General features: G+C 38.7%; 1 protein-coding gene across 1 annotated transcript in view; it reads left to right on the top strand.

Annotated features, from left to right (window-relative positions):
* The window catches only part of LOC131540595 (neuronal migration protein doublecortin-like), a 118623-nt gene that overhangs the window by 55944 nt on the left and 40574 nt on the right, over nucleotides 1-22105 (top strand). The window contains exon 3 of the mRNA XM_058775624.1: nucleotides 13955-14289. Within this exon, the coding sequence (XP_058631607.1) occupies nucleotides 13955-14289 (335 nt within the window). The remainder of the gene's footprint in view (nucleotides 1-13954; nucleotides 14290-22105) is intronic.

Below are 22105 nucleotides of genomic sequence, written 5' to 3'. Positions count from 1 at the left end.
ATGAATGTACATGTTTGTGTTTTTGAGAAAACAATGTTTATGCATGGTTAGAAACTTTTTTTTATTTTTTAAACTACATTTTTAAAAACTTTTTTTTACGTCACTGAAATAAGGCCATAATACACATACAGAATATTTGTATGACTTTTGAGAATTGGATGTGGTAGAGTAGGGTTTTTGATGTAAAAATTATGCTGTTTACTCGTTCACAGAAAAAAAAAAAAAATGTTAACATTTGTAAAACATGTTTTGTGATAGAATGCCCGTATACGAGGGAGTGACAATGGCATGAATATTTAGTTATTCACACCTGATAGACAAAGGGCCTCCCATAATGGGCCATCAATGTGAATGTGACTGAGGCAGGTAAGAAAGAGTGTGAGGAGAGTAAAATAATTTTTGATTATTTGTATTTGTATTATTATTTGTATTTTATTAACAACACAGTATAATAGAAACATACACAGTGAAGGTCAAGGACACATGCTTGAACATACTGATCTGAACACAGACTCGAACAGTAACACACCTTTGTGCCAAACATTCATAGACTCTAATATCATTCATAGTGTTAACACTCGTTCTACTTTTATATCTTGTGTTATAAACATGAAACAAACATCCTGGCATTTTGAGACATTTATACAATTGAAGTGACATATTTCAAAATGCTTCACTTGATTTCATACATGTAGTCAGGAATTATAGTTTGGGACAAGTCTAACTAGTAAAATGTGTACAAGTTATGTCACAATAACAACAGATGCAAGTAATCTTAGGCTACTCATCAGAATGATATCCTCCACTGGATCAAGCTGTTTGAAACATGGAATTGTGTTCTTCTTCTGAGGTAAATTCTGGTTTATTTCTCTCAGCACGTCTTCTTCCAGAAACAAAAAGTAGCCGGGATGAACTCCACATTTGTTTACGGAGGTGGTGGGCATTTATATGTTTGCGCGTTTCACATGGATGTTTAGAATTTGAAAAGCACGATCGGCTCGTGGGCGTGATCACATTAGAGATAATGAGTTGAGACAGGGAAAAAATGGGCATCGCGTTTGTTTCATACGGATTACTTTATCAGAGAATATTTGTTTTGGACGTGACTTACTTCATTTAGACATTTCAAGCTTTCTATACATATATTTCTCATGTCTTTGAGGCAAGTCTTCACTGAGATTCAGGTTGTTTTATTTACATGTCTGTGAAGAGAGGTGACAGAGACGGCAGAGAACACACCCTGTTTTTTTCTCTTTATTTTACAAAAGCACACTGTTTTGTTGTTATTATGACTATACCCAAATAAAAGTAGAGTAGTTGTTTTTTAGTTGTTTTACATCAGTTAGTAGTTGTTAGTTGTTTTACATCAACCCCTTATTCTCCCAGGGGGGTTATTCGTAGGATTTCTCTCCCCAGATTACTCAAGCTGGTAGCAAATACCCCTGCAGTCAGATGAAAGACTTTAAGGTATCACTAAAGATCCATATGTAGAGTGGGGCCCAATGTGAGAATTGGCCTGAACCTACTTGGAGAAAAGGTATGAAGCTGGCAACACATGACAGCCTTATGGAATTATTTGCACCTAGGGAGCTCTACTCCTGAATTAAAAGGAGGACTCACAAACTCGACTCTTGTGCCTAACAACTCCTGAGAGCAACATGCTCAAGGTGACCCATCAAGCCTTGGAGGGGCACTGTTGCTCACAGTCCACCAGGAGCCAAAAAGGCGGCCTAGCAACCTGGAATAACTGCTTCACAAGCTTAAGGAAATGGAGTACTCAACTCTCAGAATGAGAGGACAACTCACATGCTCAGAGAGGCGCATGATGGGGCTCTGGGAGTGGCATACTCATAGAAGACCCTCCAATTGAGGGAAGCACTGCCAACTCAACCATAAGGCCAGTCACACGATGGGAGCTCCGGGGAGCAGCATGCTGTCACCCTGTAATGAGGGGAGCAATGCCATACAACGGAAGCTAGAGGAGGCGGCCGTCAGGGAGGCTAGAGGAAAAATCATCCTGGTATGGTTGCCTCATGGAGCTTAAGGGAGTGGAGGACTCAACTCTCAAAGATGAGAGGGGAACTTAGATGCTCATCTTGGGAGCAGCATGCTCATAGGCAACCCTCTAGAGCAGCACTTCTCAAAGTCTGGACCTGGACCCGGAGAGAATTCAATACGGACCCGCCTTCATTTCGTATTTCAAGAGCACTAATTGTGTGTAAGGGATTAAAAGTGTGTATTTCCTACTTTGATAAATGCATGCTAAACGCATGGTAAATCATTTGTTTATTTATTTATTTTTTATGTCTTTCTGGAGATTGTCCGAAATGAAAGCGAAGAAGATTAGAAATTCAAACTTTTCCTGTGTGACACTGATGTTATGTCATCCAGTTAACGAATGACGTTTGACATAATCGGGCCACTTCACCGCTGTGTAATATGAGTTAATTTTTTGTTTTGTCATCCAGTTAACAAATGACGTTTGACATAATCGGGCCACTTCACCGCTGTGTAATATGAGTTAATTTTTTGTTTTGATTTGTTTTTGTTATCACTTAGATATGGCCATTTGTAGTAGTGTCCAGTGTTTCGCATACATAGATTTATTTGTGGCGGCCAGTCGCTATATCAAAACTGTCCGGCACAAATAGATTTTCCAAAAGGCTAATGTATACTTCGCTGAATAAACATGAGCACTGCACGTTTCAAAATCAAAATGTGGCGCGGGTGTTTTTATATGAATGTATCTTTGAAAAGAACAGACCGTCTTCAGAAAAGCTCGATGTCATTTTCATTTTGTCTTTCCAGTAATGTAGCATTTGTGAGCGCAGTGCTTATTTGATTACAGCTGTTAACGTGGAAATCGCTATTTCTGCACTTCAAAAGCGCCTCCTGCTGGAAGACAATGAATTTGCATTTGCAAGTCTGTGGGAAACACTAGTGTCTGTCAGCAAACATAAACAAAAAGCTTCAGAATTGTATTATTTGTATTATTACTATGAGAGGCTATTAGGCTACTACTAATACTACTACTATTAAAATCGTGTGCCCTACAATAAACATTTATTCAACTCTCTTTTATGAGATGAAGGGGAAAAAAAAGAAAATCGGCATCATATATTGGCCATTGGTTGCCCTGATTTCTAAATATCAACATCGGCCAGAGAAAAAGCCATATCAGTCGACCTCTATTGCTGACACTTAAATTAATTGTTTTGCCACTTTTGCACTTGTTATTAATGCATTTTGAATGCAAAAGGCCCTTTTTTTTCCTTTTTCTTTTTTCAAAAAATTAGTGTTGATTTGCAAAAGATGGCCTAACAACCTGGTATGGCTGCCTCACGCAACTCCAGGGAGAGGATGACGAGACTCTCAGAAATGAGAGGGGAACTCAGATGCTCAACTTGGGCAGAGTGAAGGGAGCACTGCTATGCTCAACCATAAGAGCAGACTAACAGGGAGGTAAAAAGATGGCTTAACAACCTCATATGACTATGTACAGTGCTCTGGTTGAAGAGTCCTTGGTTCTCGGATCGAGAGGAGAACTCACATGCCCTGTCCGGGACCGACAGGCTCATAGGTGACCCTCCTGCAGTCAGGGGAGCACTGCAAAGCTCATGCAAGCAGTCTCGAATGCACATGAAACCCCAGGAGCAGAGCTCCTAGCTCTCAGATGGAGAGGGGAACTCACATGTTCCAACCGGGAACGGCAAGCTCATGGATAACCCTCACGCAGTGAGGGGAGCATTGCCATAAGGGCAGCCTTGGCTATAAACGGAACCCCCAATAGTGGAGTAATTGATTCTCAAATTGAGAGGGAACTCACATGCTCAATATGGGAGCAGCAGGCTCATAGGTAACCCTACTGCAGTGAGTGGAGCACTGCCAAGCTCAACCAAAAAAGGCAGTCTACAGGGCTCCAGGAATGGAGTCCTTGGCTCTCAGATCAAGAGGAGAACTCACATGCTCAACCTGGGAGTGGCAGGCTCATAAGTGATCTTCCTGCAGTGAAGGGAGCACTGCTAAGCTCATCAGGGCAGCCTTGACTGTGCATAGGTAGCAGATCTGCTCTGGGAGCAGATTTCTTAGCTCTCAGATTGAGGGGAGAACTCACATGCACCAACTGGAAATAGCAGTGGCAGGCTCATGAATGACCCTCCCACATTGAGCACTGCCAAGTTCAACCATAAGAGAAGCCCACCCAGTGTTGCCAAACTCAACCATAAGAGCTTCCCACCAAGGAGGCAAAAGATGCCCTAACAACCTGGTATGACTTCACACGGGGCCCCAGAAGCAGAGTCCCTGACTCCCAGATCGAGAAGAAAATGCACATGCTCACTCTGGGAGCGGCAGGCTCATAGGTAACCCTCTGCAGTTAGAGGAGCACTGCCAAGCCCATAAGCGCAGCCTGGCTGCACATGTAGCTCAAGGAGCAGAGTTCTAAGCCCTCAGAACAGAAGAACTCACATGCTCCACCTGGGATGTAGGGCTCTGAAGGTTGAGTACTAAGACTAAGAGGAGGACATGTAAGCTCAGTCTAGGAGTGGCAGGCTCATAGGTAACCCTCCGAGAAGGGAGTACTGTCAGACCCTGATCGCAAGGTCAGTTCATCAGGGAGGCCAGAAAGGCCCAAAAACCTGGACTGACTACCTTGAGGAGCTTAAGTCAAGTCAAGTCAAGTCATCTTTATTTATATAGCGCTTTTAACAATACAGATTGTGTCAAAGCACTTAACAGTATCAAATTGGAGGATAGAGTGTCAGTAATGTATAATGATAAGATTAAACACTCAATTTTCTAAATTTTCAGTTAAAGGCATTTCCTTATTGAATTCAGAGATTGTCATTGTCTAGCTCAGTTTACTTTTAAATACTATCTGTGCAATCAAATCAACGATAATTGCTAGAAATTAAGTGTCCCCAACTGAGCAAGCCAGAGGCAACAGCGGCAAGGAACCAAAACTCCCTCTGTGACAGAATGGAGAAAAAACCTTGGGAGAAACCAGGCTCAGTCGGGGGGCCAGTTCTCGCCTGGCCAGACGAAACCAGCCAGCTCATCCACGAAAGTAGTCCAGGACCCAAAGCCACGCATGCACATTATATGGCTCCTCAAAGCCAATGGTAGGCCTTCGGAATAAAGGGGAAATCTTCACACTCGTACCTCACTTGGGATGGTGCACTCAAAAAGAGAGGAAGAGTCACACCAGTCTAACCATAAGGGCAGTATGACAAGAAGGGACATTGTGGGCCAAACGAGTTATCATAACTGCAGAGCAGAATTCAGGAGCAGATTTACTCGACAACTTGAACGAGAAGAGATCTCAAGTTCAATATGTGTGCAGCATGATCACAGGGAGCTTAAATCTCAAGGAGTCTCCTAGCCCCAGAGAGCTTGCGGGTAAGGAGTGCATTCAGGGCCAGGCATCAAGGGGGCTTACAAGCCTACACTTGAGAAGGTGGAGGGACCTAATTGACAAAGCCTTGTAGGAGGCCATACAACCCAAGAGGTCCCCAGGGCAGGGAGAGGTCCCAATACACGGGCATACAACCCCTGACTTTTAGACAGAGGAGGCTCACAGAGAGCCATACAACCCTGAAATGAGAGTAAAGGTGCACAGCATGGGCTACCGGGGTACAGTATAATGTGACTATCTGAGGTGGACTGAATCATATGTGTATATGAATCATATGTGTCCAACAACTGCAGATTAGATATAGATATAGATAAAGATATACATTACACAATTCCTTATGCATAAGGAATTAGAAGAAGCAAGAAATACTGAAAGGGAAAAAAATTAATAAATAAAAAAATCCAGTCAGGTCCTTTCCATGATCCACCTATAAACCCCACGAATGGTCCGACTAATTGGCTCGGCAGCGGCGGGACTCGAATCGCAGGTGAAAGGCAGATAATTCTCAACTCAACCCCAACACACAGCATGCCTTCAGCTAAAGGCGCTTCTTTCAAGCACTAGATTCCCTCAGAAATCAAGCGCGAACAGAGACCACTGCTGTGAATGAGTCGCTATGAGCTTGTTCAACTCCCACAGGAGGCGAACACACTTATGTAAACACTGTCTACACTCTTGGGTAAATGTGAAGCACTCATCTCCCTCTCAGCAGTCCGCGAATGCATACAATGAGCACAGCCCACCTCATTGTAAGTCGCCGGCCAATGTTGTTGTTGTGTTTAGATGTTTGCTTCAGACACCTGTCATGCTGAATGCGTTTCCCATACCGACTGCAAGAGGACACAGTTTGAGTTCCCTCTGAAGGGAACTTGTACTAGGGCCATATTTGCTATATCTTGAATTTGCAAATTCATTTCCATTTAATTGCGTTATTTGCATTTTATTTAGTGCATTTTATTTATTCTGGTGGCAATAATAATAATAATTTTGATTTACTGACAGCTTTAAACTACATTTGAAAACAAATATAAAAATTTGCACATTATTCTCTCTAGTCAAATTAACTATAACAAACTGGTTAGCTTACATGCCTTTCCCCTTTCAAGTGGTAAATGAAGTACAAGGTTGTAGTGGTTGTGTCAGATATACTGGATTTGTAAACTGTTCATACATCAAATTTCCTTTTATGAACGGTCAATTTTGAGAGTCATGACTCTGGTGCCGGTACTCTGCTGGCATTTTGTGAATTTATATCACAAAGATTTTAATTTTTTTTTCAAATAATTACAGGTTCACTCACTTGAATTTTTGTCTTTTTAATTATCTTCTTGTTAATAGCACTTGCTGCAATTAGATCCACACCTCTTCAACTTGTTCTTTGCATGCATGATGTTATACCCTAACAGAAATGGCTTAAAAGTGTGTGATGAGCACTGAACCAGTTGTTAGTAAAACACACACTGTCCAACTGTACTAAGCTCTAAGAGCTAAAAGCAGATTGATTGGCCTGTCTGGTTGCCATGCCAACAGTAATGTGCCCATTAAAGGTTGCCACCAGCTTTTAATCCCGTATATTCACACTCACACATGTCTAAGGCAAATACAAAGTCAGAGATAATAAATATGGTCTAGATGGATATTTTCTTTAGAAAACAAATATAGCCAAATAAAACTGAATGATGAAATTGAGGCCTAAAGTAGAAAACACGAAATAATTAAGTTATTAAGTATTTTATGTATTGCAGGATGAATTCATTGCAGTGTATTACTCAGGGTTAGCATTTTTGAACAAACTATAACAGATGTTCAAAAAATATCAATACAGTTCTGGCATAGAATGATAACTCAAATGATTAGTTTCTAATCAAATTGATTGATACATCTGGTTGAGCTTGGTTTAAATTCCGATCTGATTTAAAGGGCTGTTGTAGACATGTAACAATCTGATCAACAGCAAAACAGAAAATATGTGTGTAAATTCTTGAATCCAACTATTTCTGACTCAAAAATACCTTGCACAAATGCACAGTGCCAAGATGTGTATGTTTACATACGTTTTACATTATACGAATGTACATATATTTTACATCTTGCCTTACAAACTGTGCCGCTTTCCCAAAAGCAGTCCTAAATTGATCATAGCTCCTTTGGTGAAAACTGGTTCTATGATTCAACTTAGGCTTACGATGCTTTTGCGAAACGCAGCCCTGGTCAGTGGATGAGACTGAATCAATTGAATTTATTGTGACTAATGGAATTTTTTGCATGTAAACTGGTGTCAGCCTTAATTGAGATTATATTGAAAGTGGATAATATGGTTTATTTCAATCCCATTTTGTTTAAAATGTATATGCAATAAAGCAGGCAAAATAGTGTAGATTTAGCCATCATTTAGCCAAAAACTCTATATCAGCAAAATATATATATTACAATATGTAGTGGATATAGTGATTTTCTTCTTAGAAATTCTCTGTAGTTGTTTCAATCCACCACACTATGTTAGCGATTGAAAGCAAATGTTTTCTACGTGAAAAGATAAGACATGCTTTATTACAGAGCAAATCTGCCTTGTCAGTAAATGTTAAATTAGAGATGAATAAATCTGGCAGATGACAGCAGATAAAGGAGCCTGGAGGAAGATGTTCAAAATCTGTAGCACACACACTAAACCTGGAGCTCAGCTATTCTGTGTGATCTGCGGCTGTGCTACATCTGCTTGTTAACTGCACTGCCCATGCATGTCCTTGTCTATCCCCTTACCCTAACCCTACCCCTCACACAAAAGTTTGACGTGTGTGTGTGTTTGTGACGTATGAGGACACAAATTTGTATAATGACATGGGTATGACAGGAATTACAAGGAGAAGGTGATTTATGAGGACATGTCCCCATATTTCAAAAAGCTTATAAATCATACAGAATGAGTTTTTTTGAGAAAGTAAAAATGCACAAAGTTTCCTGTAAGGGGTAGGTTTAGGTGTAGGGTTGGTGTAGGGCGATAGAAAATACGGTTTGTACAGTATAAAAACCATTACGCCTATGGAATGTCCCTACAATTCACAAAAACAAACGTGTGTGTGTCTGTGTGTGTGTTATAAAATATTTAAACATGTTGGCACTTTTTTCACTTTTAATCACCAGCATATGTCAAGGAATAATGAAATATCTTGATATCCTGGCTCAATAAATGTTAATGATTTCTCACAAGCATTTTAAATTATTTATTTATACAACAATCATTCAAGGAAAATATTGCAGGAAAAAATAAATAAATAGGCCATCACAATATATTTAGCATTTACCATTAATGTTAGACCTTCAAAATAAATGTAAACATAATTGTGTTGACAATTAAATTTCACAGTATCTACTAGGGGTGTAACAGTACACAAACATGACAGGTACACATACCTCAGCTTTTACGTCACAGTTCGGTATGGTTTCAGTACTGCAGGGGTGGAAAACTATACAGAAAACTGCTTTTTTATTATTATTAAACAATGGTTTACTGAACAAATTGCTCTTTCTTTAAATAAATTCAAATACAGTTAAAGTTTTCTTAAAGGCACAATATGTAAGATTTTCGTAATAAAATATCCAGAAACTACTTGCACAGTGTGATATATTTCATGCAGTTGTGTACTTAAGTTATCCCAAAAGTCACCAAGGATTTGTAAATCCAGAGAAATTCCCATTTTAAAGTCAGCATGAAACGGAAGTTGCGACTGTCTTTTCTTCTCTACTGTGACGAATATCTGAGTGAAACGGCATCTGAAATGAGAGGGCGGGACTTGATTTCGTCCTTCGGAAATTGATTGGATTGACGGAAGTTGAGGCGTTACTAACAAAATGGAGGCAGATGTGAAATGCCAGTTTGCAGATAGTGGTGGGGAATTTCTCGCCACTGGATTCACCACCGACACCCAAGCATGAATAAATGTTTTATTTATTAGGGATGACGACCACGATCAACAGCACAAAACATGCCTATAAACAGCGCGCGCAAGAAAGTGAGAGAGAGAGAGAGAGACTGCCTGAATGACTGAGCGCGTCCTCCATCAGGTTAAGTAATATTCATGAAACAAATTAGTTTGCGATGTCCTAAGAGTAATGCTGTCATAATATCCTAATATCTTTTCAGTGTTTAAGGGTAACATACTCCCTTCATTACTGTTGTCAGTGCTATAAAGTGAAGCATTAGCTTCAGCTTTTCCCCTGTCGTTTATCCCAGCGTTTACCCCTCACATCACTAGCTCTGCCCTTGCGCCATCACTCGTGACCGGAAGAGTAGATGAGTCATTTTGAGGGGGAGGGAAGGTTAACATTTTTGATTAAAGATTAGGAGGGCACATGAATTTTGGAAAAATAATGAAGTGCACGGATCAATTCTTTATAATAAACACTACAGTATTCCATCAAAAAATAAGAAGAGTCAATTTTGATTTCATGCCGACTTTAAATAATGTCTCATCCCTGATCATTGTCGCCTATCAATGACGTAATATCCGCATATCCCCAGTTTCCGCTTGTAGAAACTATAGCAACACCCGGACAGAAATGCTGCTGTACAGTTAAACTAAACCATTAGGGCTGTCACGAATAAAATGAAAAGGCCAATCAGAGGCGTTCAGATGAGTTTTTATTCAGTGCACATGCTCGCTGACTGAATTCAGCTCTCACATCAATTATGTCATCATAAACAACAAAGTGCGGATGTACGTATGATGTAAGTAAGAGTTCATTCATCAAACCGTGTATAGACAGTGTCACGAATCCAGTCTATGAACTACCGTTCGTTCACCACAAGAGGTTGCTATCCACCACATGGACTCTCACACTACACAGACTGTTACACTTACCCTAGACTTCAGTTCCCACAATCCATTTCGCTCTGATTACACACATGGCTGCAGCCAATCACACACCCCACATAAGCCATGGACTTCCCCTCTCTCACTGCTGAGTATTGTTTGCGCATATCGCTACATTAGTGATAGCAACCTTACAGAGCCCTCTCCTAGTCTTGTATTAAGTTCCTAGTTCTAGTCTTAGTCTAGTCTCATCATGTTGCCTGATTACCTGCTAGCCTTGGATTCTCTTGTCTTGTCGTTTGGACTCTGTTTGCACCTTGCCTGGACTATTGCTCATGTTATCGGATTACCTCTCGTCAAGCCCTCTGGATACTGTTCGCCGATCGAAGACCCACGCCTGCCCTAGGATTATTCTTTGCCTTGTTTGTGATGCACCTGTGTTGTTATCTGACCCTTGCCCGTTTCTTGACCACGCCTCTGTAATAAAGCCTTGCACATGGATCCGTACGTCTCATGCTCTGTTCAATCCGTAACAGACAGCTTTACTGATTATAAGGGGAGTTTTTTGAGAGTGTTTAAACTCGCGCTAGACCGAAGTCAGTCATAATGTTCTTTGTTCGCTTTCTCTGTATAATTTATTCATTGTTTGAGTAACTGTAGAAAGTACAGGTAAAAAAAAAAATGAAATAATTAATTACCTCATCAGTGAACGTCCTCCTTCATAGTGCCATCAAGCTTAGCCTTTGTTATTGTTTTGAAAATGCGACCTCCAGCAGCGAAAACTTATACATTACTATAAATACATTACTATACGAAGCCCTTATACATTACTATAAATTTACAATTAACAACAGAGCCCAAACTTAAAATAGATAGATTGATTGATACATATATTGATCTATCGCAATATATTCATCTATATATATATATATATATATTTATCTATCTATATATATATATATATATATATATATATATATATATATATATATATATATATCGCAAACCACTCCGCAGTTTGAACCGAGGCGTTTATACAGTGATCTGTCTCGACACAAAGAGCGTGTTTGAATTTCCTGAAAAAAATAATTTGAAAATGAGACTCTTATCAAACATAACAATATATTTAACTGGAAGTTTCTAATTAAGTTCCACTTGTGCAGTGGTTAAAAAAATGCTGTATTTGTTCGGTACATATTCGTATTCTTTTCGAACCGAAAGACAGAAAATGTTCGGTACGAATACATGTACCGTTACATCTCTATAGAGGTGGGTATAGTAACGAGTTACATTTACTTCTTTACATTTACTTGAGTACATTTTTTGGGTAACTAATACTTTTAGAGTATATTTAAAAATGGGTACTTTTACTCTTACTCAAGTACATTTTTAGTGAAAAAACGGTACTTTTACTTTGTTACTGAGGGCAACGCTCCTCTCGTTACTTTATCTTAATGCAATATAAGTTAAAAATCCTTCAATTTATTCCAAGCGCACCGTCTACTTTTTTTTCTGGGCAATGAGCGATGCCCGTTCGCGATTGATTCATTCTTTTGAGTCAATTCTGTTCGAAGGCTTGATCAAACCAGTTGGCAGACCAGTGATTCGGTTCGCGAATCAGTTTGAATGATTCGTTCACTACCCTGCCGCACGCGCCGAGTCGTCTGAAGCGGTTCTCACTCAGAGTTGTAACATCAAGAGCGTTGAAGACGTGCCTTTGGATCAACAGTCAGTTGAAAGCAAATCTGCAAAGGCTATTGCTAGCTATGAAGATCTTTATTAGATGAACACCGCGTGTGCTGTCGATTCCACAGGTATAGATTCGATTACAATACACGATACCACTACGACATTACCGGTTTGTTGTACAAGTACCTTGCACATTAAATACATTGTATAATTTATTCATTAAATAAGCTGTCACAGAGTATGAAATAAACACCCGCCAAACCCGCGTTAGTTCCAGGAGGAATGCTTTGCCTAGACACAATTAATATTGATATTTTCACAATATTTATGCTTGCAGAAATAAAGGCTACATTTGTTTACATTTTGCAGATCAGACGGAAGAAGATCCGTCAATGTGCATTTGTTTCGTTATGTTCAGATGTTCTGTAGCGGTCATGTGAGGAGTTTTCACTCTTCTCCGTGTCAGAGGTTATATACATTTATAATACATAATTAAACTTGAAATTATAATTTAATTTAACTCCGTGATGCAAATCAGAATTTGTATCAGCTGTTACTCCAGTTTTCAGAGTCATATGATCCTTCAGAAATCATTCAAATATATTGATTTATTACCAGTGTTGTTGAAAAAAACAAAAACAAAAAAAACAGCATATGCTGGTTAGGTATGTTTTGAAGCTGGGATGCTGGTTTATGCTGGTCATGTGCTGATCTTGAGCTGGTCGGACCATCTTAGAACCAGCACATGACCAGCTTAAACCAGCTAAGGACCAGCTTAAATCAGCTCAAACCAGCATCCCATGCTTCAAAACATACCATACCAGCATATGCTGTTTTTTTCAACAGGGAACAGTTTTGCTGCTTAATATTTTTTGGAACCTGTGACATTTTGTTCAGGGTTCTTTTATGAATAGAAAGCTAAAAAAGAACAGCATTGATAATAAATCAGGCTGATAAAAATTCTGATTTGCATCACTGAAATAAATTACATAAAATAAAAAAAAATAAAAACATTAAAAGTATTTTGAATGGCAGTGTGTGTATGTATATGTATGTATATACAATTTTATCTAAATAAAAATATACTATATTCAGTATATGATCCAAAGTAACTAGTAACTAACTACTTGAGTAGTTTTTTTTATCCGATACTTTTTTACTCTTACTCAAGTAACTATTCAGACTATTACTTTTACTTGAGTAAATATTTCTTCAAGTACCTTTACTTTTACTTGAGTACAGTTTTTGGGTACTCTACCCACCTCTGCACCTCTAGTAGAACTTTTTAACTTAGGGCCTGAAGAAATCCATTTAAATTTTGACCAAATTCTGTTTTACATTTTATTTTTTATGGATTCTGTGTTTTATGATTCAGTATAAATTTATTATAAAAAATGTTGTCTAACAAAATTAATCAATAAAGCTCTAACAATTTAAAGAGTCTTTTAAAGTGTAATCAAATGAAAGTCAGTTTAAAACAAAACATGTAATGTATGTCAAATAAGATGCTGCACAACGGAACTGTTCAAATTAATCATTTTAGTATACAGTAGTCATATATTTCTGTCATAATTTCTTCAAGACAAACCGGACTTATTTTGACGGGTTGTCGTGAAGGTCTTTCAGTTTTAGTGTGTTTGATGGTAGTTTTTCTCTAATGAAACTGTGTAAAGATGCTGAAGGGACTCTCAGAGCAGTTAATGTGTTCATGCACTCATATATTGAGACTTAGACAATGACTTCGTTTACTGTAAACATGTAAACGTAGTCACTGAAAACAATGCAAGCATCAGGTGTGTTTGAGTTTGTGTATTGGACAATACTGCACCATTCATTCACACAGAGACACACAGAACATGCGGATTTATTAGCGGCATGCGCTGACTGGTTTCTGTCTAACTTGCTTTCTGCTTTGTGGCAGGATGCTAGATTAATCCATATTGAGTAAAAACATCCAGAGCTTATCATCATTGTTCACATAAATTTGTTCCACATCATTGTTCACATAAAACCTTTTTTTCTGTGTTATCCAACTCTCCAGGTGAGAGCTATGTTTGCGCATCTGAGAACTACTACAAGAATGTAGACTACACCAAAAATGTGAACCCCAACTGGTCAGTGAATGTGAAAGCATCAGCCAGCCAGAAGAACATGCTGGCTAACCGCACAGCTAGTGAGCCGAAGGAGAACAAGGAATTTGTGCGACCGAAGTTGGTGACAGTGATGAGGAGCGGAGTGAAGCCGCGGAAGGCCGTTCGTGTGCTGCTCAATAAGAAGACGGCACACTCTTTTGAGCAGGTGCTCACCGACATCACAGAGGCCATTAAACTCGAAAGCGGAGCAGTGAAAAGGATCTATACACTGGATGGCAAACAGGTATGGGAGGAGTACATCAATATACTATGAAACACTATGTTTGGGAATTAAATATTTCCATATTGCTTACTCTGTACTGCAGTTTATGACATGTACGTTTTTAAATTGTATGTGAAACCATATATACATTATATATATCTGAAAGTATATATATACAGAAGGGATGTGCCCGAAGCCGAATACCTTATTACCCTTCAGTCAAGTGCAGACCAGCATTGAAATGTAAATACACAGAAGTCATAACTTTGTTTTTGCTGAGTTTATTTCATTGATATTAGGTATTAGTTGATGTAAAACAAAATGGTGAAAAAAATTTTCTCTGCCAACTAAACTTCCAAAGCAAAGTTATTGGGCATTCTCTCAATAACTGTCCAGTGTAAACATTATAAGCACTATTAACGTTTACTTATTTATATATATAAGTCCTGGTCCTTGGCATGCCTTAAAATTAGCAAAATAAAACCTCAGATGAACAACAAAACATGATATATCACAACGTGTCATAATTTATCTAACAAAAATAAAGCCAAGAGGGAAAAGCCATGTGTGACAAAGTTAGGACACCCTATGATTCAGTTGCCTGTAGATCCACTTTTAGCAGAAATTACTTGAAGTAATCATTTGCTGTATGACTCTATCAGTCTCTCACATCATTCTGGAGGAATTTTGGCCCACTTTTCTTTACAGTTTATTGGGGTTTGTGGGCATTTGTTTATACACATCTCTCACCACAGCATTTCAGTCAGGATGAGCTCTGAACTTTGATTGGAGTGCTGTAACCCTTTGATTATTTTATTTTCAGCTGTTCTGTTGTAGATTTGCTGGTGAGCTTGGGATCACCAGTTGCATGACCCTGTTTTGGCCCAACTTTAGCTGTCGGATGGATGGCCTCACATTTGACTCTAGCCCTAAAACAGGCAATGTGTACCACGAGATACATACTCTTTAGTCTCTGGTAGGAGGCACGAGGAAGATTTTTTCATCAATACTGTTATCATTATCATAGTTGAGGTTGTTGGGACTATGGGGGTCACATCACTTGGTTCAAATTTTCTGTGCTCGTTTTGTTAATTTGACCTAAAACCAACATGTCCACCCACGGGGCTAGACATTCAGAAAATGTAGAAAGTAGGCATATATTAATCTTACTTTTTTTCAGCAAAAAAATGCAATACAACTATTAGTATTAATTGTGAACATTGTCTTGAAATGTTAAAAAAGAAAATTAAGACATATGTTGTTCGTGTTGTTTTTATCGCATTTTGAAATATGCGTGTCTCCTGAGATACGTTGCCTGTTTAAGGTATAAAAAAAGGATTATCCTCAGTATTGACAATGAATGGTGTCATAAGGTAAATTGTGCCCCCAGTTCTGGATCTTTCATTATTGTGGATTCTGGGGTGGGGTGTTTGGGGGGATAGGGGGGTTGGCGTTCCCCATTGGTGGTTATGTGGGATGGGAGGGGTGTAGAAAATATACAGAAGTCACAGAAACCACATAAAATACAAGGGGGAGCCCCTTGATAAAAATATATATCTCTCTCTTAGAGAAGTGGGGTCGGGGGTGGATGGGGGATATAAATCGCATCAAGGAGAGCAGATCCCCCTCAGTAGAAACTGCATTCCAGGGCCAGGGGCCCTTAGAGAAGAGCCTTATAGGCCTTCCTGGCCTCTAAGCCCCCTGTACACAGTCCCCTTTCTATTTATTTTGAGTTTAAAAATTGTGCAAATGTTAATATTTGCATTTAAAATGGATAATATTACATTTAGTTGACTGCATCTTTGCATTTTTAACAAGATTTTTCTCTTGCAGGGTTTCATACTGCTAATTTTATTGTAGAACAGGGTTGTCCAACCCTGCTCCTATAGGACCACCATGCTGCAGCGTTTAGTTTCAACCCTGATCAAACACATCTGCAAAATCTGACAAAAGTCTTCAGGATTTCATAAAAAAAATATATATTTTGTTACAGAAATTACGTTATATTATTGTTTAGGGATGGCGCTAAACTGTGCAGGACAGTGGACCTCAAGGGTTGGAATTGCCCACCCCTGAGGATAAAAATATAAGACAGTTAAAAAATAAAAAAATGCAAAAGAAGTCTATGCCTCAGTTTTAGAACACTTAGACTTTTTTTTAACTCTCCTAGAACTGCTGGCCGTGGAGGTGGAATTGCAACAATTTTCAGGAACTGTTTTAAGTGCAAACGCTTGCCTGATGAAATTTTCCATAGTTTTGAGGTGCAGTTGTTCAAGGTTGATTTTCCCACGTCCTTGCTCTGTGCCCTGGTTTACAGACCTCCGAAATATAATAAGGACTTCATCCAAGAATTTTCAGACTTTTTGGCTTCTCTAGTATCACGTTCTGATAGTCTTTTAATTGTGGGTAATTTTAATATTTATGTCTGTTGTCACTCAAAACCTCTGGTCAAAGAGTTTTCATGTCTTATGGACTCCCTTAATTTTATACAATCTGTCACTGGACCTACACATCAGAAGGGTCACACGTTGGACCTAGTGTTTTCACATGGTTTTCCTGTGAATAATTTGGATTTATGTGATGCTGTTATCTCTGATCACTGTCCAGTTATTTTTGACTCTGTATTGTCATGTACTCTGCCTAAATCTTATCATCCTCCTCATTATTTTAGATGTTTTAATTCCTCTACTGCCAAGTCCTTCATTTACATTTACATTTATGCATTTAGCAGACGCTTTTATCCAAAGCGACTTACATTGCATTCAAGTTACAGTTTCTACATTTTATCAGCTCTTGCTTTCTCTGGGAATCGAACCCATGATCTTGACGTTGCTAGCGCCATGCTCTACTATTTGAGCTACAGGAAAGCCTTCAATGATGTGTATATATCTACCCTAATTCCAACTGCTGTGAATGTTCTATCCTCTAGTGTCCATCCTGATGAATTAGTTGAACTTCTTAATAGTACCTGCAATTCCACCTTGGACTCTGTGGCTCCCTTAAGGTTACAGAGATCCAAGATGATGAAAAAAGCACAGCCATGGCTTCAGGGGCCCGTTCGTGCCATTAGACAAGAGTTTAGGCGTGCTGAGAAGAAAAATAAACTTCAGATATCATACGAAATTTTCAGAGATTGTCTTAAACGGTATCAGAGTGCCGCTAAGGAAGCTCAGGGGAAATACATGTCAGATATAATTGCACAAAATGCAGATAGGCCTAAAGATACTCTTCAATACAATTAATGCCTTTTTAAATCCTGTTCCTAGTGCTTCATTAGAATTCTCTACTGATTTGTGCGAACAGTTTTTAAAACATTTTATCCATAAAGTCGAGGGTATCAGGTCTAACATACCATTTCAAAATTCTTTGCCTCTAGAAATGGTTTCTCATCGGAGCTCTCTATCTCTTTTTCAACCCGTGTCACCTTCACAGCTCTATGATATTGTTCTTAGTATGAAGCCCTCATTTTGTCACTCCGATGTTCTGCCTTCGCAGATTTTCAAAGAGGTTTTTCCAGCCTTAAGTCCAGTTGTTACTGCTATTATCAACAACTCCTTAACAAATGGAATTGTACCAGCCTCTTTTAAACATGCTATAGTCCAACCACTGTTAAAAAAGCATCATCTTGATCAGCATAATCTGAATAATTATAGACCCATATCTAAATTATCTTTCATCTCAAAAGTTTTGGAAAAAGTTGTTTATTCACAAATTTCATCTTACTTGAGTACTTTTAATATTTTTGATAGATTTCAGTCTGGGTTTAGAGAATTTCATAGTACTGAATCTGCCCTGGTGAAGGTTACTAATGATATTTTACTTTCCCTTGACTCTGGTTCTTGCTGTATCTTAATCATGCTTGATTTAAGTGCAGCATTTGATACAATAGATCATGACATCCTTCTTCAAAGACTTGATCAAATAGTTGGTTTTCAGGGATCTGTACTGAACTGGTTTGCTTCCTACCTTAAGGACAGATCTTTTCAGTGAATCTGGGAAACTATTTCTCATCTCGGCTAAAATGTCCTACGGTGTTCCACAGGGCTCTATTCTGGGTCCTCTTCTTTTCTCCTTATATATGCTTCCACTTGGTTATATTTTTCAGAAACATAAATTATCATATCATCTCTATGCCGATGATACTCAACTTTATTTTCCTATTAAAAACAATAACTGTTCTATGTCTACTCTGTTTGCATGTCTTCAGGACATTAAATACTGGATGGACTTAAATTTTTTACAGTTAAATAATGATAAAACTGAAATAATGGTGTTTGGTCCAACAGCTGTGTCCACTGGCATTGTCAAGCAGCTTGGCCCTCTGTCATCAAATGTACGTGATCATGTTAGAAACCTTGGTGTTGTCTTTGATCCTGTGTTGTCTTTTGATAAGCAGATTAGTACTGTTGTGAAAAGCAGTTTCTTTCATTTAAGATCAATTGCTAGAATCAAGAAAATGCTTTCTATGAAGGACCTTCAAACTGTAATTCATGCGTTTATAACATCAAGGTTAAATTACTGTAACTCACTTTATCTGGGTCTGCCTAAATCATCTTTGAACCGACTGCAATTGGTCCAAAATGCGGCAGCCAGATTATTGACTGGCACCAGAAAACGTGAGCACATTACCCCGGTTCTCGCCTCTCTACACTGGCTCCCGGTTCAGTTTCGTGTTGATTTTAAGATTTTGCTTTTTGTTTTTAAGGCTTTACATGGTTATGCTCCTCAGTATATCTGTAATCTCCTCACTCCGCATTCCACCTCTAGATCTCTTCAGTCGTCTAGTCAATTTCTTCTTTCGGTTCCTCGTTCACATTTTAAAACGAAAGGCGACCGGGCTTTTGCTGTGGCAGCACCTAGGCTTTGGAACAGTCTTCCCCTCCACATTAGATCTTCTCCTTCTCTTTCTTTGTTTAAATCCGCTTTGAAAACCCATTTTTATTCTGTATGTTTTAATTCTGTTTGAGGGTGTACAATTTTATTTGTCCCTTTGTTTGTCTTGATTGGGTATGTTTTTACCTTGTTTTATATTTGTTGTACAGCACTTTGGTTGCAACTCCTGTTGTTTTAAATGTGCTTTATAAATAAATAAACTAAACTAGACATGTCATACATGCAACATATTTTGAATAATCCATATTTGTTTGCATTCAATAAATCATAGAATTATTGATGACTTGAGCTGTTTTTTATACCCTAACCAGTAGGCTTGGGTACCGAAACCCGGTACCAATATGGCACCGGTACCTATGTAACCAGAATGTACTAGAACCGAATCAGAACGCAGATTTCAGTGCCATGCCTGAGCGATCGATTTAAATATTTGTCCTTTGTTTCTCCAAAACGAACGTAAGAAGCATCACCGCCGGCACCTCACGTGAAAAATAATTTCCCGACTGAGAACATGCACGTGAACTCAAGTCAGAAAGCTCTAATAATACGAGTCCAACAAATCTTTGTAGTAACGCGAGCATGCTGTTTTCACATTCCAACTTAAAAGCACAACTCGGAAAATGAGAGCATCCGAGGAACGCGTGAATGCAGAAATTACACTTGCTCTGACGGCAGCAGGTAGCCCTCCATTAACTAGCTAAGCTAAACATTCTTAAATTAAAATGCCTAAAGCTAAAATTCTCTTGTATTCACATTTTTAAACCTGTTGTCCAACAAAAGAGAACATTATAACCTTTTTAGTCCACAACACCAGTTAAATGCTTCCTATTGTGATCTGATGTAGCTTCTTGTCACAGAATGAGGCAGAAAATATGTTCCATAGGCTACTAATACATCGATTGGCAATGGATTATAAATATACTTAATTATTATGAAAATACCAGAGATGGCTTGAATAACAGATAAACTATACATTGTCATTGTCGAGTGTTTATTGTATTTGTTTTATCGTTCAAAACTTTTATATCTTGTTTACTCAGTTACATCCATAGCAATGCATTTGTCCATATTGGGGATTTCCTGGAGCTTCATGAGTTCCGCTACTTCTGTGACTGGATATGTGGATTTTTTGTGCAAGGGCGCCCTGTGGCATCCAGTATGAATGAAAAAGACATCATGTGTTTAGTGCTAATGGCCAATCCAATTATTAATTGGTAATTTTTATGTATTTTTTATTATTTTTAAGTATCGGTTCAGGCACCGTTTAGGCACAGGTACTGTTTAAAATGTATCGATTTGGCACCGGTATCGAAAAAAAACCAAACGATACCCAACTCTACTAAATAGGCAACGGAACCTGGGAGATACAACTCAAAATCCAAAATATATCAAATATTACAAAAATTATTTTGAATGTTTTACTTAAGTCCAGATGATATAAAAAGTGACATGAAATGATTTGTTGCTGATCATTTTCCACTCTTGCCTGTTTAGGGCTAGAATACTTTGGTATACAGAAGAGTTCATAGTCGACTCAATGCAGGTGAGGTGCCCAGATCATGTGGCTACAAAACAAGCCCAAAATCATCAGCCCTTCAAAAGCATGTTTGACTTTTGAGATGAGGTGTTTGTGCTGATATGCTCTTTAGGTTTTCACCAAACTTGGCACTGTGCATTATGGCCAAACATCTCCACTTTGGTTTCATCTGTTCAAAGGATATTGTTCTAGAAGTTTTAGTCAAAGTCAAAGTCTGCTTTATTGTCAATTCTGCCACATGTACCGTACATACATACAGAGAACTGAAATTTCGTTACTCTCTTACTCCCTGGTGCATACAGATAACACTAAATACTAACAGTAGAACGCAAAAATACAGATAAGTACAAATCAAATACATATATACACACAGGTGCTGGTCATATAATTAGAATATCATCAAAAAGTTGATTTATTTCACTAATTCCATTCAAAAAGTGAAACTTGTATATTATATTCATTCATTACACACAGACTGATATATTTCAAATGTTTATTTCTTTTAATTTTGATGATTAGAGCTTACAGCTTAAGTCAAAAATCTGTATCTCAAAATATTAGAATATTACTTAAGACCAATGCAAAGAAAGGATTTTTAGAAATCTTGGCCAACTGAAAAGTATGAAAATGAAAAGTATGAGCATGTACAGCACTCAATACTTAGTTGGGGCTCCTTTTGCCTGAATTACTGCAGCAATGCGGCGTGGCATGGAGTCGATCAGTCTGTGGCACTGCTCAGGTGTTATGAGGGCCCAGGTTGCTCTGATAGTGGCCTTCAGCTCATCTGGATTGTTGGGTCTGGTGTCTCTCATCTTCCTCTTGACAATACAGGGAGTTCAGGTCAGGCTAGTTTGCTGGCCAATCAAGCACAGTAACACTATGGTCATTGAACCAGCTTTTGGTACCTTTGGCAGGTTGGGCAGGTGCCAAGTCCTGCTGGAAAATCATCTCCATAAAGCTTGTCAACAGAAGGAAGCATGAAGTGCTCTAAAATTTCCTGGTAGATGGCTGCGTTGACTGTGGACTTCAGAAAACACAGTGGACCAACACCAGCAGATGATATGGCAGCCCAAATTATCACTGACTGTGGAAACTTCACACTGGACTTCAAGCAACATGGATTCTGTGCCTCTCCACTCTTCCTTCAGACTCTGGGACCTTGATTTCCAAATGAAATGTAAAATTTACTTTCATCTGAAAAGAGGACTTTGGACCACTGAGCAACAGTCCAGTTCTTTTTCTCCACAGCCCAGGTAAGATGCTTCTGACGTTGTCTCTGCTTCAGAAGTGGCTTGGTAGCCCTTTTCCTGAAGATGTCTGAGCGTGGTGACTCTTGATGCACTGACTCCAGCTTCAGTTCTCTCCTTGTGAAGCTCTCCCAAGTGTTTGAATCCGCTTTGCTTGACT

The sequence above is a fragment of the Onychostoma macrolepis genome, chromosome 05 (genome assembly GCF_012432095.1).
Source record: "Onychostoma macrolepis isolate SWU-2019 chromosome 05, ASM1243209v1, whole genome shotgun sequence".
NCBI lineage: Eukaryota > Metazoa > Chordata > Actinopteri > Cypriniformes > Cyprinidae > Onychostoma > Onychostoma macrolepis.
Note: the sequence above shows the minus strand (reverse complement) of the source record. Positions and strands in the feature narration are given on the sequence as shown.